The 12,484-nt window shown below is 51.3% G+C and overlaps 3 protein-coding genes across 3 annotated transcripts; 1 reads left to right on the top strand and 2 right to left on the bottom strand.

Moving 5' to 3' along the window:
• The first annotated feature begins 136 nt into the window (after positions 1-136).
• Positions 137-3,509, top strand: SMAC4_07525 (uncharacterized protein). The gene is made up of 5 exons (XM_003344469.2): positions 137-1,008; positions 1,080-1,765; positions 1,840-2,306; positions 2,420-3,028; positions 3,134-3,509. Exons 2-3 carry the CDS (start codon positions 1,103-1,105, stop codon positions 1,912-1,914), a joined length of 738 nt encoding a protein of 245 aa, XP_003344517.1. The 5' UTR covers positions 137-1,008; positions 1,080-1,102; the 3' UTR covers positions 1,915-2,306; positions 2,420-3,028; positions 3,134-3,509.
• Positions 3,510-4,290: 781 nt separating this feature from the next.
• On the bottom strand, positions 4,291-8,892 carry SMAC4_07526 (uncharacterized protein). Its single transcript, XM_024655351.2, has 6 exons — positions 8,099-8,892; positions 7,836-7,902; positions 7,075-7,754; positions 6,751-7,023; positions 4,911-6,696; positions 4,291-4,807 (listed from the first exon to the last, which is right to left on the bottom strand). The coding sequence occupies exons 2-6, from the start codon at positions 7,872-7,874 to the stop codon at positions 4,688-4,690; spliced, it is 2,898 nt and encodes a 965-aa protein (XP_024511250.1). The 5' UTR covers positions 7,875-7,902; positions 8,099-8,892; the 3' UTR covers positions 4,291-4,687.
• A 277-nt stretch (positions 8,893-9,169) lies between these two features.
• On the bottom strand, positions 9,170-10,355 carry SMAC4_07527 (uncharacterized protein; the record flags this gene model as incomplete). Its single annotated transcript, XM_003344471.2, has 1 exon — positions 9,170-10,355. The coding sequence occupies one exon, from the start codon at positions 10,353-10,355 to the stop codon at positions 9,609-9,611; it is 747 nt and encodes a 248-aa protein (XP_003344519.2). The 3' UTR covers positions 9,170-9,608.
• Positions 10,356-12,484: the final 2,129 nt, after the last annotated feature.

The following is a 12,484-nucleotide window of genomic DNA, read 5'->3' as shown; positions in this document are numbered from 1 at the left end:
GGGGTAAAAGGCAACATCCCTCAGGTGGGAAGATCTCGCCTCTGATTGAGGTCCTCGAGGAAGATATTGTTTCGAATCCAATACGGACCAACCACGTTTGTTTGTTTTTTGCACTTTTTTTATTGCACATTTTTGACTTGTTTTCAATGTTCTTTTTGGTCAACATCTTGCTTGATAACAATCATGGCTCCTCTTTTACACTTGGAGAAGAAAAAATTGACCGTTTCGCGTCGCTCATTCGGTATTGCAAGAGTGCAGACTTTTTCTCAAAGTAAAGTTGTCCATCCATTCTCCCCTTTCGAAACTGCCTCTGTAGTTCACTTCCCTATGGCAGCATTTTTGGGGATATCAACCCAGAGTGTTGGAGCGTGGGGTGCATGGAGTCGCACCTTCTCTGCCGGGCTTTCACATATGTGAGCACTTTATGGAAGGCGCGAAGGTACGAGCCGTCCGTTTTCACTCTAACCAAAAGTTGTCCCCCACCAGAGTTTTCGTTCTTAGGGCAAGGTACTCAACCTGGGATTGCAGACATCGTCCTCTTCTTCCTACACCAATCAATCCATCAATTTCTTCTCAATCTACAACCACGATCTCACTCCGTTCATCTTTCTTTGCGACTGGATTGCCAGCACTCGACTCAGCATCTGATACGGCCCTCCTGCGCAGCTGCGCTTGGTTGGATATATCGCGTTGTATCGCTATCACTTTAGCCCCCAATCGATCCGACTCACAAGGCCCGAATCAAAGCGGATGAACTACCGGCAAAATAGGATAGCCCTATGCCTAGTGCTGTGCTCCCAAAGAATCCCTTCTACTCTCGCTACGCCACACAATGAATATCGGTTATCACACTTACCCACGGGTACAGCTTTGCGAAAGCCCTGCCCAAGTTTCCTGCGGACTTCACCAGGATCTAAGCAAGGCCCAGGTTAAGAGGAAGCAATGGCGGGGTTTGTAGTGGGATGGAGGACCTATTATGTCCCTAGATTCCATCATATAGGTCGGCCTGTAAGTCATCAACTCTCTTGAACCGTACAAGATTCACAGGGTCTCATCTGATTATTATATCTTGAATGTAGAGCCTTCTGCCGTGGATATCGAGATGCCGCCATCAAGACTGCGCATGAGAGACGATGTCCAACTCCGCCCCGACAATTTCCTCAACCTACCCTACTACTGGACCATAGCCCGGAACAAAACACACGAGGTCCTCTTCACGAGCATAACAAACGGCTTAGATCTTATCAGCAACACAACCTCAGCATCGGGTCTGTCGCAGAAATACATCACTCCATGGACCAAACAGCTGATTCCAGGCAGTTGTCAAACCTCCCACTCGGTTGATCCGATAACGAGCAGCAATAACCCTGGCGCGCCATTGAACTGCTCTCAAGCATGCGTCGATATCTCCCTCCTCTTTGGCTCCCTTGCCACGTTGGCCAACTGCATCACCCTTTCGTCGGCGGCCCTGACGATCCAGAACAGAAGCCTCTCCCTCGGTCCACCGACCAATTCTACCGCTCTCGCTCAGTTCGGCGTGACTTCCGCAGATCTCACAAACTTCAACGGAGATGCAATGCTGAGAGGTGAAGTCCAATGTGCTGTCGCGTCTTGTCCCGACTGTTCCCAAAACGAGCTCTCCGCGCTGCATAATCGTAACCTTTCCACTCTCGGATCTGATGACTTTTCCATCATCTCTGCCGGACTTGCCCATTACTGCGAGGGGTTCGTAGCCAGGATTGACTCGGACGTTGCCGGCCCTGGTGTATGTCCCCTTCCATTTCCCCCCCTTTTTTAACGAGCCCAACAACCCACTAACCTCGTCATCAGAAATAACAGGTCCTAATATCCCACCTCTCCCAAAGCTACCTCACCCTGTTCTTCTTCCTCCTCATCAAACTCTTCAACTCCTGACCGCGCAAGCTCGTCTTTCTCCACCGCACCGCATCAGAACGTCCACATACACGTCGAAAGCATGCCCAGATCCAAGCCCAAGCAACATCAACATCAAAAGGGTGGCAAACATCCCTAGTCCTCTCCAAGCCCAGCGCTGCCCTGATATCCGCGACCGTAGAATTCTACGAAGCACAGACCTTTTTCGTCCTCACGATGCAGGCCGCCACCCTAGCAACCACGTCTCGATCCATCTGTTCGCTGCATTACGGCGACTCATGTCCGGCGCTGGAATCTGTGTGGAGTATAGCGAGGAGTATAATGAGCGCGGAGCTGGTGAGGATGCTGGCGTTCGATAGTGTGCTGCCGGTTTTGCTAGTGCAGAGTGGGTTGCAACGTGTTGGGGTAAATTGGTTAGTAGTTATCTCTCTTCTTCCTTCCCCCCCTCTGACCTCTCTGCCTTCCTTCCCATGCTATATATACCGGCTAGGTGTCAAACTAACGCGAACTCCATATCAAATAAAAGGTGGTACACCCACTTGTCAACCCTCCTCGTCACAAGCCTAGCCATCATCATCCAGATATGGTGATCCCGCTTCCTGCTAAGCTTTTCTGAACTGTTTACCCACCTGAAGGGGAGGGAACCGGTATCCCAGTGCGGGAATAACCCACCGTTAACCGTCTACTGCCTCGGGTCCTTGCCGCAAGTTAACCAAGAGTCAATCGTCTCTCCATGGTTTTGGTGCCTTCGCCTGTATGGATAGCGAGTTTGGTGATGGTGATTTTGATGATTGACATGATTGTGCGAGATGGGAGGAGGTTTTGTGTTGGGATTTCTCTTCCCAGGAAGTTTTTGAGAGAATTGGGAGATAAGTTCCCCTGGACGAAACAATTGGAACGAGGTGGATTCTTCGCGTTTACACGTGTTGTGGTCTCAATCCTCTATCGTGTTACTTGGGCTTGTCTGGATCTGGGCATGTTGGTCTGCTTATTGCTCCATTTGCATGACTTGCGGCGGTTGACGACGGATGGAAAGTCAGGACTGCTCAACAGGCCTGAGTTGTGGTCTTACGGCAACTGATTTCGGCAATGATTTGGGCGCCGGTGTTGGCCAAGTATGTGTACTACAACATTTGTGAGTTATCCCTTGACTTCTTTCAACACTATTTTATGCCGCATTGAGGAATTGGTGTGATATTCACCCTGGGAACTTGAGCTAATCAATTGTGTGGGCCAACAGCCGGCGTACCAAGTGGGTTTGCAGGAAGGATGTTAAAATGGTATAAGGTCGTAAACGAGAGGGCAGGACACGACGATCTTATGGACCTTGGCGGTAAGGTCGAGCGTGCGTTGAACGACCACGATGTTGAGGAGAAATCCAAGGAAGAGCGTCATGAGACACTCGGGTCCAGAGGCACGATCACGCGAATGTCAACATCATCGCCTAGCAATTGATGATGGGCAGGGATGTAGTATGATGCATATCTGAAAGACCAAATCAGGAGCTTCTTGCGATTACTATCTAAACCGCGATCCCGTCGTCCACTCCTCAAATGCGCAGTAAGCGAGGTTCGAGAACGGAATGCTCATGAGTTTGCTAGAAGGACCAAATAAGATAGATGGAAACCAAGTGTGATAAATGACAATGAAGACCTACTTACATTAGTAAGTAGTCAAAGAAAAAATGCAAAAAAAGAACACATGGTTATGGCCCGTATTGGATTCGAACCAATATCTTCCTCAAGGACCTCAATCAGAGGCAAGATCTTCCCACCTCAGGGATGCTGCCTTTTACACCAACGAACCCTAACCACGGAGAGACAGCCAGTTGAGATGACTTAAGTACCCGAGTACCTACCTACCTCCCCGAGAGCACCTTCCCGTTCACTAACTCTTCGCTCGTCTCGTTCTAGGTACCTCCCATTTCTGTCAGTGGACGAACGAAGCACCATCCCCGCAGTCCGCTAGCCACTCCTTCCCTTCCGTGTAGTTTCGGTTCCTTCATTTGCCCATTGCATATCACCAACTATTTGTTCCCATTCTCGCAAAACACCTTCCACAAGTAAACCTGCCGAGATCTTACGATATCCTATAACCCAGCAACCCCATTTACATTCAGGATCTTGCATCTGCACCTCTTCTTCCGCGGCAGTGTCATGCCAATCCTCATTCCGCTTTCTACTCGCCCGTTCCGCAGGACCCCCTCGGCGACCGGCTCGACCCCTTTGCCGTATCGGGACATATTCTTCATCTGCATAGCACCGCATCGTGAGCGGCTGCGAGCTACGTACCACAATATGTGTTGTGTCCTACAATCCTGTCAAAAATTCTCATATGGCCATATGGAAGGTTAAAACAACGTTGCACAAACTTTCATCTTTCAACCTTTTTCTTGTCCTGCTGTTTACTTTCACTGTTGTACGAAAAGGATTTCTGTCACTGTCTTGTCACTCGATCATGCCCAAGTAACCGGCGAGAGCTTGGAAAAGGGAAATGCGTTTGTTGTTGTATTTGGGATCAACCCATGTCTTATACTGGTCGTCATATCTTGCCACATACACTATACAGGCCCGGCCTGCATTGTGCAGTGCAGTGCAGTCAGACTCAGCCTTACCACTTGTCTCTTTTGCCCCCCACACATGTTCCCTTCGTCTAATCCGAAAAGCTGCTTTAAATCGTCAAAAACATGGACCAACATGCCATTCCAGAGACAAAAAAGAAATTTGAAAATATAAAAAGTTGACAAAAAGAGGTATCACCGAAACACAACATGACAACAGCCACCTAGGTATGCTTAATGTCCCTCCTGAGGACCCCTATGGTACTCAAGATCGCAGTGCTCGCACCGAGCATGGTTGCATTCCAAGCACCCGGGCGTCGTATCAACGTTGTACATGGCTCCGGTACAAGTACACTGTAACAAGAACGGGAATAAAGGTTAGTAAGTACAACCAAGAAGAGAAGAGGAGAGAGAGGCGCGGGGCCCCCACTGTGTATAGGGATTGAGGGATGCTTACACAAGACCAGAGGTACTCCCTCTGCCGACCGCTCTTCTGCTTCTTCGCTCTCGGCGCAGCAGCAGACGTTATGGTTCCATCCATTGCATTCGCGCGGCGCTTCAGAGATTGCATCCGCCCCTGGCAGGAGGAGGAACTCGAAGAAGAAGAGCTTAAAGAACTCCGAGTTTCCAAATCCTCCCCTGTCTGCTCAGTAGTTAAATCAACCACCTCTCGCTCTTTTTCTTTTTCGCTCCCAGGCACATTCTTCCCAATGGCACCACCACCACCACCACCACCAGTACCGCCACCAGCCACAGTCGAAGTCGTCGGCTCAATAAACTCCCAATCCCTAATAGTCTGCTGCTTCACGCTGTTCCTCCCAATGAAATGGTCCTCGATATGGTCAAACCTCGCTGACCACGCCAGCTTCTTGTCTTTTTGGAACTCGATCGTCTTGCGACAAAACCCGCACCAGAATCGCGACTCGCAGTTGCGGCCAATGTGGCACTCTGTCACCTTCTTTTTGATGGTGGGATCGTCCACTATGCGGTGTTCCTTGGACAGGTGAGTCCGGAAGGCCTCGCGGCGGTGGGCGACCCAGCCGCAAACTGAGGTGCGGTCGTCGACGAGGCTGACGCCCTGGTGGCGCTGATGCTTCTCATCGCAGCGCCAGACCTCGAGTTGCAGATGCTGACTGTTTTCGTGTCGCTTCCAGTCGTTTTTGCTGCCAAAGTTTTTGGAGCAGTTGTGGAAGGTGCAGGCGTAGGGCTTGTCGTGGCGCTTTTGGTGCTTCTTGAGTTCGCACTTGCGGTTGAAGCTCTTGTCGCACAGGAAGCAGGGGTTTTTGCTGGTGTTTCCGGTCTTGGGAGCAGCTGCAGCTGCAGAGGTGGGTGCAGGCTCTGGCTTGTTCTCGGTTAGGAGTTGGGGCTCAGAGTTCTCCTCTTTCTTTTGGTATCCAAGCTCGGCCATCAACTGATCAAGGTTACCCTTTGCTATTAGGACTCGAAGCATGGTGCGGACACTCTCGTCATCTTCGACGAGGATGGGCTTGGATGAGTTCCCAATCTGAAAGCCAAAGGATGTCTTGAGCACGGAGACCCGAGGCTGCTCAGACACATCATCAGAGTCGTCCGCGGATGTGTCTTGACCCATGTCAGGCATCGTATCATCCATCTCCTCGTCTTCAGCTGGCTCATTATCAAGGTGAGTACTCGCAACAACCTTCGCATCGGTAGTCTCCCGATGCTGATCGGTATTGACATCACGTCCATCATCATGAGACGGCAAGTGGCCGCTACCAGTCAACATAGGCCGGATACTCTGATTCATACCAACCGTGGTAATCGAAGGACTGGCATCACTGTTAGCGGCCGTCGCAGGCATCTCCTCACGTCCGTCTGCCAAGACTTCCGATTCAAAGCCAGGCTGCTGGCCACTCGAGGAGGGTTCATCGATCGAGATGGACCTCGTCCTCTCAAGTGTGCCCAACGAGCCGCGGCGGCTGGAAACCATGTGAAGGACGTGGGAGCTGCTGACCTCTGCGGCCCCTTCATCAGGCCATATGCCATTCTCCAAAGCGGGAAAATCCGCATTCTCGCTCATCGAGACCGCTCGACTCTGAAGGATGAGGGAAGAGTCCGTTGGAGCGGAAAGGCTGGTTTCGGTGAAAGGCGCCATGTGACTCAGGTATTGCAGTTGTGCCTGGTTAGTCCAGGAAGCGCCGTTTTGCTCAGGCATCGTTTGCATCTGGGACGCGAAAAAGGCGGTGGTCAACGGATCGGCAACGACCGGCTCCTGAGGAAGGCTGTAAAAAGGTATAAGCAGTGGCTAACAAATCAGGCCACGTTACATTACTTACTGAACTTCGTATAACTTCAGGTCGTCCTCGGCCTTGAGATTAATTTGATGAACCCTTCTCAAGTGTTGCCTGAAGTTATCTGCCCGAGGCCAATCTTTCTCCTTTTTGGACTTGTTCGGGCAGTTGCCGTGACGGCAGTGATATACGAGGGTATGCATCTTGTGGACGGACGCTATATGTCTCTGTAAATCGTTCTTGGTGCTAAAGCCTTGGCCACGACTGCAGCCAGGTTGTGTGCAATGATGCGGCTTCGTATGTTTCTGTTTGTGCTTACTGTTAGGAAGTAAGCAAGGGTTCGAGGAAAAGAGCATACTCGAGACTTACTTGAGCTCCGACTTGGTCTTGACGGGTTGTTTGCAGTGCTCACAGACCAGACCTTTGCCATCCGGGCGACGGGCACTGCCCTTGTGGCTCCAGTCACCGCTTTCCATGTCTTGCATAAGAGTGTCCCTGGGCATAACTGTAGTTTCGAGGTTTGAATCCTGCTGAAGCTGGAACTGTGACATTTGGAGCATGATTTGGCTATCGCCGGCACGGTCCATGTCCCCGTACACGGAAGGGTTCCCGACACTTTGCCTGGCTATACTACCATATCCAGAGTCGGAGAAGACTCCGGCGCGGTCAGCGGCAGTATCACACTCGGATGGCGCATGGTTATCACGATAGTCGGGGTATACGGGGTTGACAGTGATGTTGGCATTTTGGCTGACGCCCAGAGACTTCATGGGATTCCAGGCAGCACTGGGATCGTGTAAGAATTGATCCAATAGCACATAGCGCCCATTCCCTTGGGTTGGCGCATCATGTTCTTTCTGGAATTGTTGGTCCACGATAAAGCCCGCACGGGAGGCTTGACCGGTGGTCGCGGTAGTGGATAGGGTGCTTCCATATCCATGATTACCAGGTGCCATAGTAGTCGTAGTGTTGGACATGTTGATAGACGGAGAGTCGAGCAATCCAGGAGAGTGTGTACCCTGGCCAGACTGGCCGTTGTATTGGTAGGGCTAGCATGTGTTGTTAGAGACGACTCGATGCGGTTCAAAGTTCCTCATGATGAACTGAGGGAAGTTTGTGGGTCGCCCTACCTCATACCGGCCCTGTTGGCTATAGTGATATTGTGACATGATGGGCAACACTAGTCAGTCTCCTCGACTGGGGGTGTGTTAGCCATCTCCATGACCCTTTACTACACCTCCATGAATGTAACATCCGCGCAAGACGGCAATTGGACACGGCAACAACAGACAAGAGAGTCGTGTTGATATCGTCATATCCCAGTTGAGAAAAAAGGACAAAGGAGTGAAAGGAAGGTGAAGCACGAGAGACTAAAACATGACGCTGTACTAACGATTGAGAGGATGCCTTGTAGTCAGGATGATGCCTGTTTATTAAACAAGACTGATAGATCGCGGTTCACTCGGTTCGACGCCTTGTTGTTGCCTAACAAAGCATATTCGGACTGTGATGATGGTGGGATGGATTGATGAAGGGAGTGTGGCCGGTTGGTTGCCCTTTCCTTTGGGTAGGTTGGGGGTTGAGAGTATATGATGAGGAGGGGGATGTCCCCTTTGGCCCAGACAGGTACTGGGTTCTCCTCTTTTTCGAGAGCAAACAAAAGAGGCCCGGGATCGTATCAGAGCCCTGACCTCAAAAAGAGAGCGAAAGCGAAATCCCACGATAGCCGTGTTTCCGTCAGCGCATTCGGTGTACTTGGATTGTGAAATAATGGCGGTCGCAGATTGACAGCAAGCGGGGTCACGGGATACCAGATTTGGACGTCGGTCACGACGAAAATGATGAGAAATGATGGATTAGAAGCACGCTGCCGTTGCGAGGTGCACGCGCTGGATCTGGTGATGGACGTCGTGCTCGTCGTTGTCGGATGTTGAAAGTGGGAGACATGGACTGAGATGCCTGCGGTCGGGAAATTGAGGACTCCCAACTGGACTGGCTGAGAGGCCCGCAGAGCCCCAATTCCAGAGGCCCATGTTCGATTGAGGCCCTGTAAGGCCCCAGACACTCCCAGGGACGTATCCGCTGATGACATCGACGTCGGCAGCGGGGGTGACCACTACAAAAGGGACATACTGACACAGCCGACACCAAGACAAGGCAACCACTTCTCTCGGCTGCCCGCCGATGTTGCCTTCTTTGCGACAACCAGGGGTATCAACCAATCACATCTCAACAAACCTGGATGAGCCTCAAAAATGAGGGGACAAGGGGAACATCTCCAGCCACCGTGACAGTTTTCGGTGAGAAGTTTGGGAAAGGAAAGGACGAACGACGCCGTGCAACAGCCATCATCTCGAAATGACAGCACGATTGACCTCACGTGACGGTCAGAAGTACCGCGCCTGGATTATCTTGACCTGTCAACCTTCGGATTTTATATCTCAAAAGCTCATTGCATCAATCACTGCATGCGTCAGCTTAACAAGTTCAAAACGCCAAGATGCCATGTCAATGCAATGCATTTTGTTGATCATGCGCTTCCATTTCTTCTGGAAATGACATTGTGCTCCGACTTTCCAACCTTTTCTTGAACCGCGTCCCGACGATAGTCGTTAAAATCTTCCTATTCGCAACACCAACATTTCTCGCGGCGGCGTTGCTCTCTCCAATTCCGACCCCAATCGCATAGCCGGAAGTCCGGAACCTCTATCCACCTCACCCGACCGCCGTCGCTCCGGCCCCGCTACCTGTCAAAGAGGTCTCCACTTTTCCGGCGACGGCCCCGTTCCACGGAGCGGCCCGTGATGGCTTCTTCTCCGCAATGGCCGGCGTCCGCCAACTCCACACTCCCTGCGCAACTTTAAGTCCCGACCCAGCACTATTCCCACAAATACCTCAACCTATCAACCCATTCCGCCTCCCTCATCCACAGCCATCCTGCGATATCTCAAACAATACTCACCCCTTATCCCACCAAACCCACTAACCCCTTCTCCTTCTCTGTCCATCATATCTTCTCCGTTCCGTTCTAAACTCTCCTTTACCCCCTCCATCTTCTGCCCCCCTTCCTTCTCCTCCAGCTCCCTCATAACCCGAACCCAATCCTCCACGCTCCCCATCTTCATCAATACCCTGCACATCTCGCTCGGCCTGCGCTCCTTCTCTATCACTACCGCTGCCTTTTCTGGTTGCCACTCCATTGGATCGATCGGGGTCATGCCGTCGCCGATGCCCGCTTCGTTGGACCAAGTTTGTAAGAGTGCGTACAATTCGCGAGTGTGGGCGAGGAGGGATTTCCGGAGGGAGGCGTTGAGGTGATGCGTTTTGAAACAGGATTCACAACTGGGATCAAGGGCAGGGTTGGATGGTGGCCGAACGGTCGAGGAGGAGGTAGTACTGGGGGTGCTGGAAGCGCTAAAGTCGAGAGAGGCTTGGACGGGTGATACAGGCGTGCGATATGGCGTTCTGCGGAATGAAGTTGGCGTCATTTGGCTGTGGAGGTACCTGGGGGGAGTATACGGCGATGATCGTTTGAGTGGCGGAGGCGGAGGAGGAGGAGGAGGCGTGCTATATCCAAGTCCAAACCTATGCCTGGCTCTGGGATCGCGGGTTGGTGTCGTGGTTTTGCGATGGCGATGATTGGAAGTCATCTTGAAGAAACGGGAGAGGGGAGAGTAAAAGCTTCGATGCTTCTGCCGTGGCTTCTCACCTACGTCTGCTCCTTTCCCGGATCGGCGACTCTTCGTTTCGGGACGATGATGGGATTTCTTCTTACACCACAGGGATGGAGCGCCGAACATGTCGGTGTCGGAGTCGAGAGGCGTTTTACGTCTTGGGGCGTCGGCATCTTTGTGTTTCTTACCTCCTCGGCAACTGTGATCCTTCCTGTCTCCCATGGTGGATATCTGCTGACGAACTTGGCTATATCGGGTGTCTCTCCAAGAACCTTGACTGGTACTACAGAGGTGAACCCCCGACTTGGTTGGGGGTGACATCGATGGTGGTATATATGCTATAGGTAAGCGCTCGACCCTTTCGCAAGAGCAGTTCCTCTCGTTCCCACATGCTGGTCGAAACTTCTTGTGACATCAAGTCATCATCGTGTCCGTTCGTCTGCCTGGACAGGGCGAGCAACTACAAGAGTAATGTCTATTTCTTTCAGTCGAACAATAAGTCTTCGAGCCACATAAAGTGAACTCGAACAAGTTACACTGTTCCAGCAATCTACAGAATAGCATAGAAACTCCGGTATCTGTGCAGATTATAGCTCATGAGCGAGGTGTCAGATCTCAGCAAGCAATGTTCTCTTAATAGCTGGGTGTCTTTCCCAACATTGTGATAGAAAACAAAGGCCGACGAACAGACGTTGTTCTACTGCAGTCGGCCATTGAGTCCATCAAGCCCATTGGACCAGGACTTCAAAGAGACTGGATTCACAACGACTGCGTTTCACAATACCCAATCATCGACCTTCCTCAGGGCACCACTCGTTCACTAACAATACGCATCATCACATGAAATCGTATATTCATTTCTAGTTTAACTGGACCGGGAAGAAGCGGGAAAGGAACCGTTTCCCTCCAGCTGGTAACAACAGCGGTTGGTTAACATGCGAACTCCCCTGTCTGTTGTAGGCCGGGGAATCAAACGCGATACACGAAGCGTAGTAGCTTGCAGGGAATAGTGGCATGATTTTTGACGGCCCATCCATTATGTCGGGACCCCAACAATGATAGTCCCAAGGGGAAGAAGGCGACAGCAACTCGCTCACTGGTAACTTTTCTTCGGTTCTTTCACGGGCACGCGCACGGAGGCTGACTGCAACAACGGAAGCATGGGTTTAGAGAGTCTCTTTCTCGAACCAACGGCGCCCGGGGAGGTCTGGAAGAAGACCCAAACTTCCAAAGTGAATCAAAGAGAAGTTTGGTTCAAGGTAACCCACCCGACCTCACCCCACTTTCACTCGCAATATTGTCCTTGTCCAGTCAGAAGTTAGAAGCATCTGGCCCCGGGAAGATATCTTGGCTTCCATCCAGGGAGCTTGGAGGGCTGAGGCTTGGGAGGCTCGGGAGGTAAACCTCAAACAGGCAAAAGGCTTCGGAAATCGTGCGATGACGTTCCGTTGAGATGCAACTTGATCACACCACCATTCGTTTTTCCAGAGGACATCAGTCAGGGTCGTCGCTTTTCCGTTGAAGTTGGAGAAGTTCGACACTCCCATCGTCTGTAATATTTCGTCGCTCTGCTTAACGGGAGGAACGGGCAGAAGGAGACAGAAATGCAAGACAAAGAGTCTGTCTAAAGGGGAAAATGACAGTGAGTGTCTCCCTCAGAAACTGTTTTGTTACAACTCCCACACACCAAAGGCCATCACCCAAAAACAATACCATTTATGTATCCAACTCCAGCTCAACAATCGCATGACTTCCCCAGTTCCCAAACAGTTAGCACCCCAACCTTCACACCAACAGTGACCAAAACGGAGTCCCCCAAACGGCCAGCCCTCCGTTTCGCTTCGCTTAATTACCCCCCGGCCATTTGGCTACCCGGCCCCAGTGTTCCCCTACACTAACCCCCCTGCCCACCCCACCACCACCCGATCACTTTCAACCTCCAGTTACTAACACCGAAAACAGCAAAGCGTGACTAAAGATCGTCAGGGTAACTCCCAGCAAATGTTCTATGAAAAACTTCGGGAATAGGAATTGCGATTGGGGATCTTGAGAATGAGTTGTGGGATTTTTATGACTTGACTTGACTCCATTTTCAGGGCAAAGTG

This window comes from Sordaria macrospora, chromosome 2 (genome assembly GCF_033870435.1).
Source record: "Sordaria macrospora chromosome 2, complete sequence".
NCBI lineage: Eukaryota > Fungi > Ascomycota > Sordariomycetes > Sordariales > Sordariaceae > Sordaria > Sordaria macrospora.
Note: the sequence above shows the minus strand (reverse complement) of the source record. Positions and strands in the feature narration are given on the sequence as shown.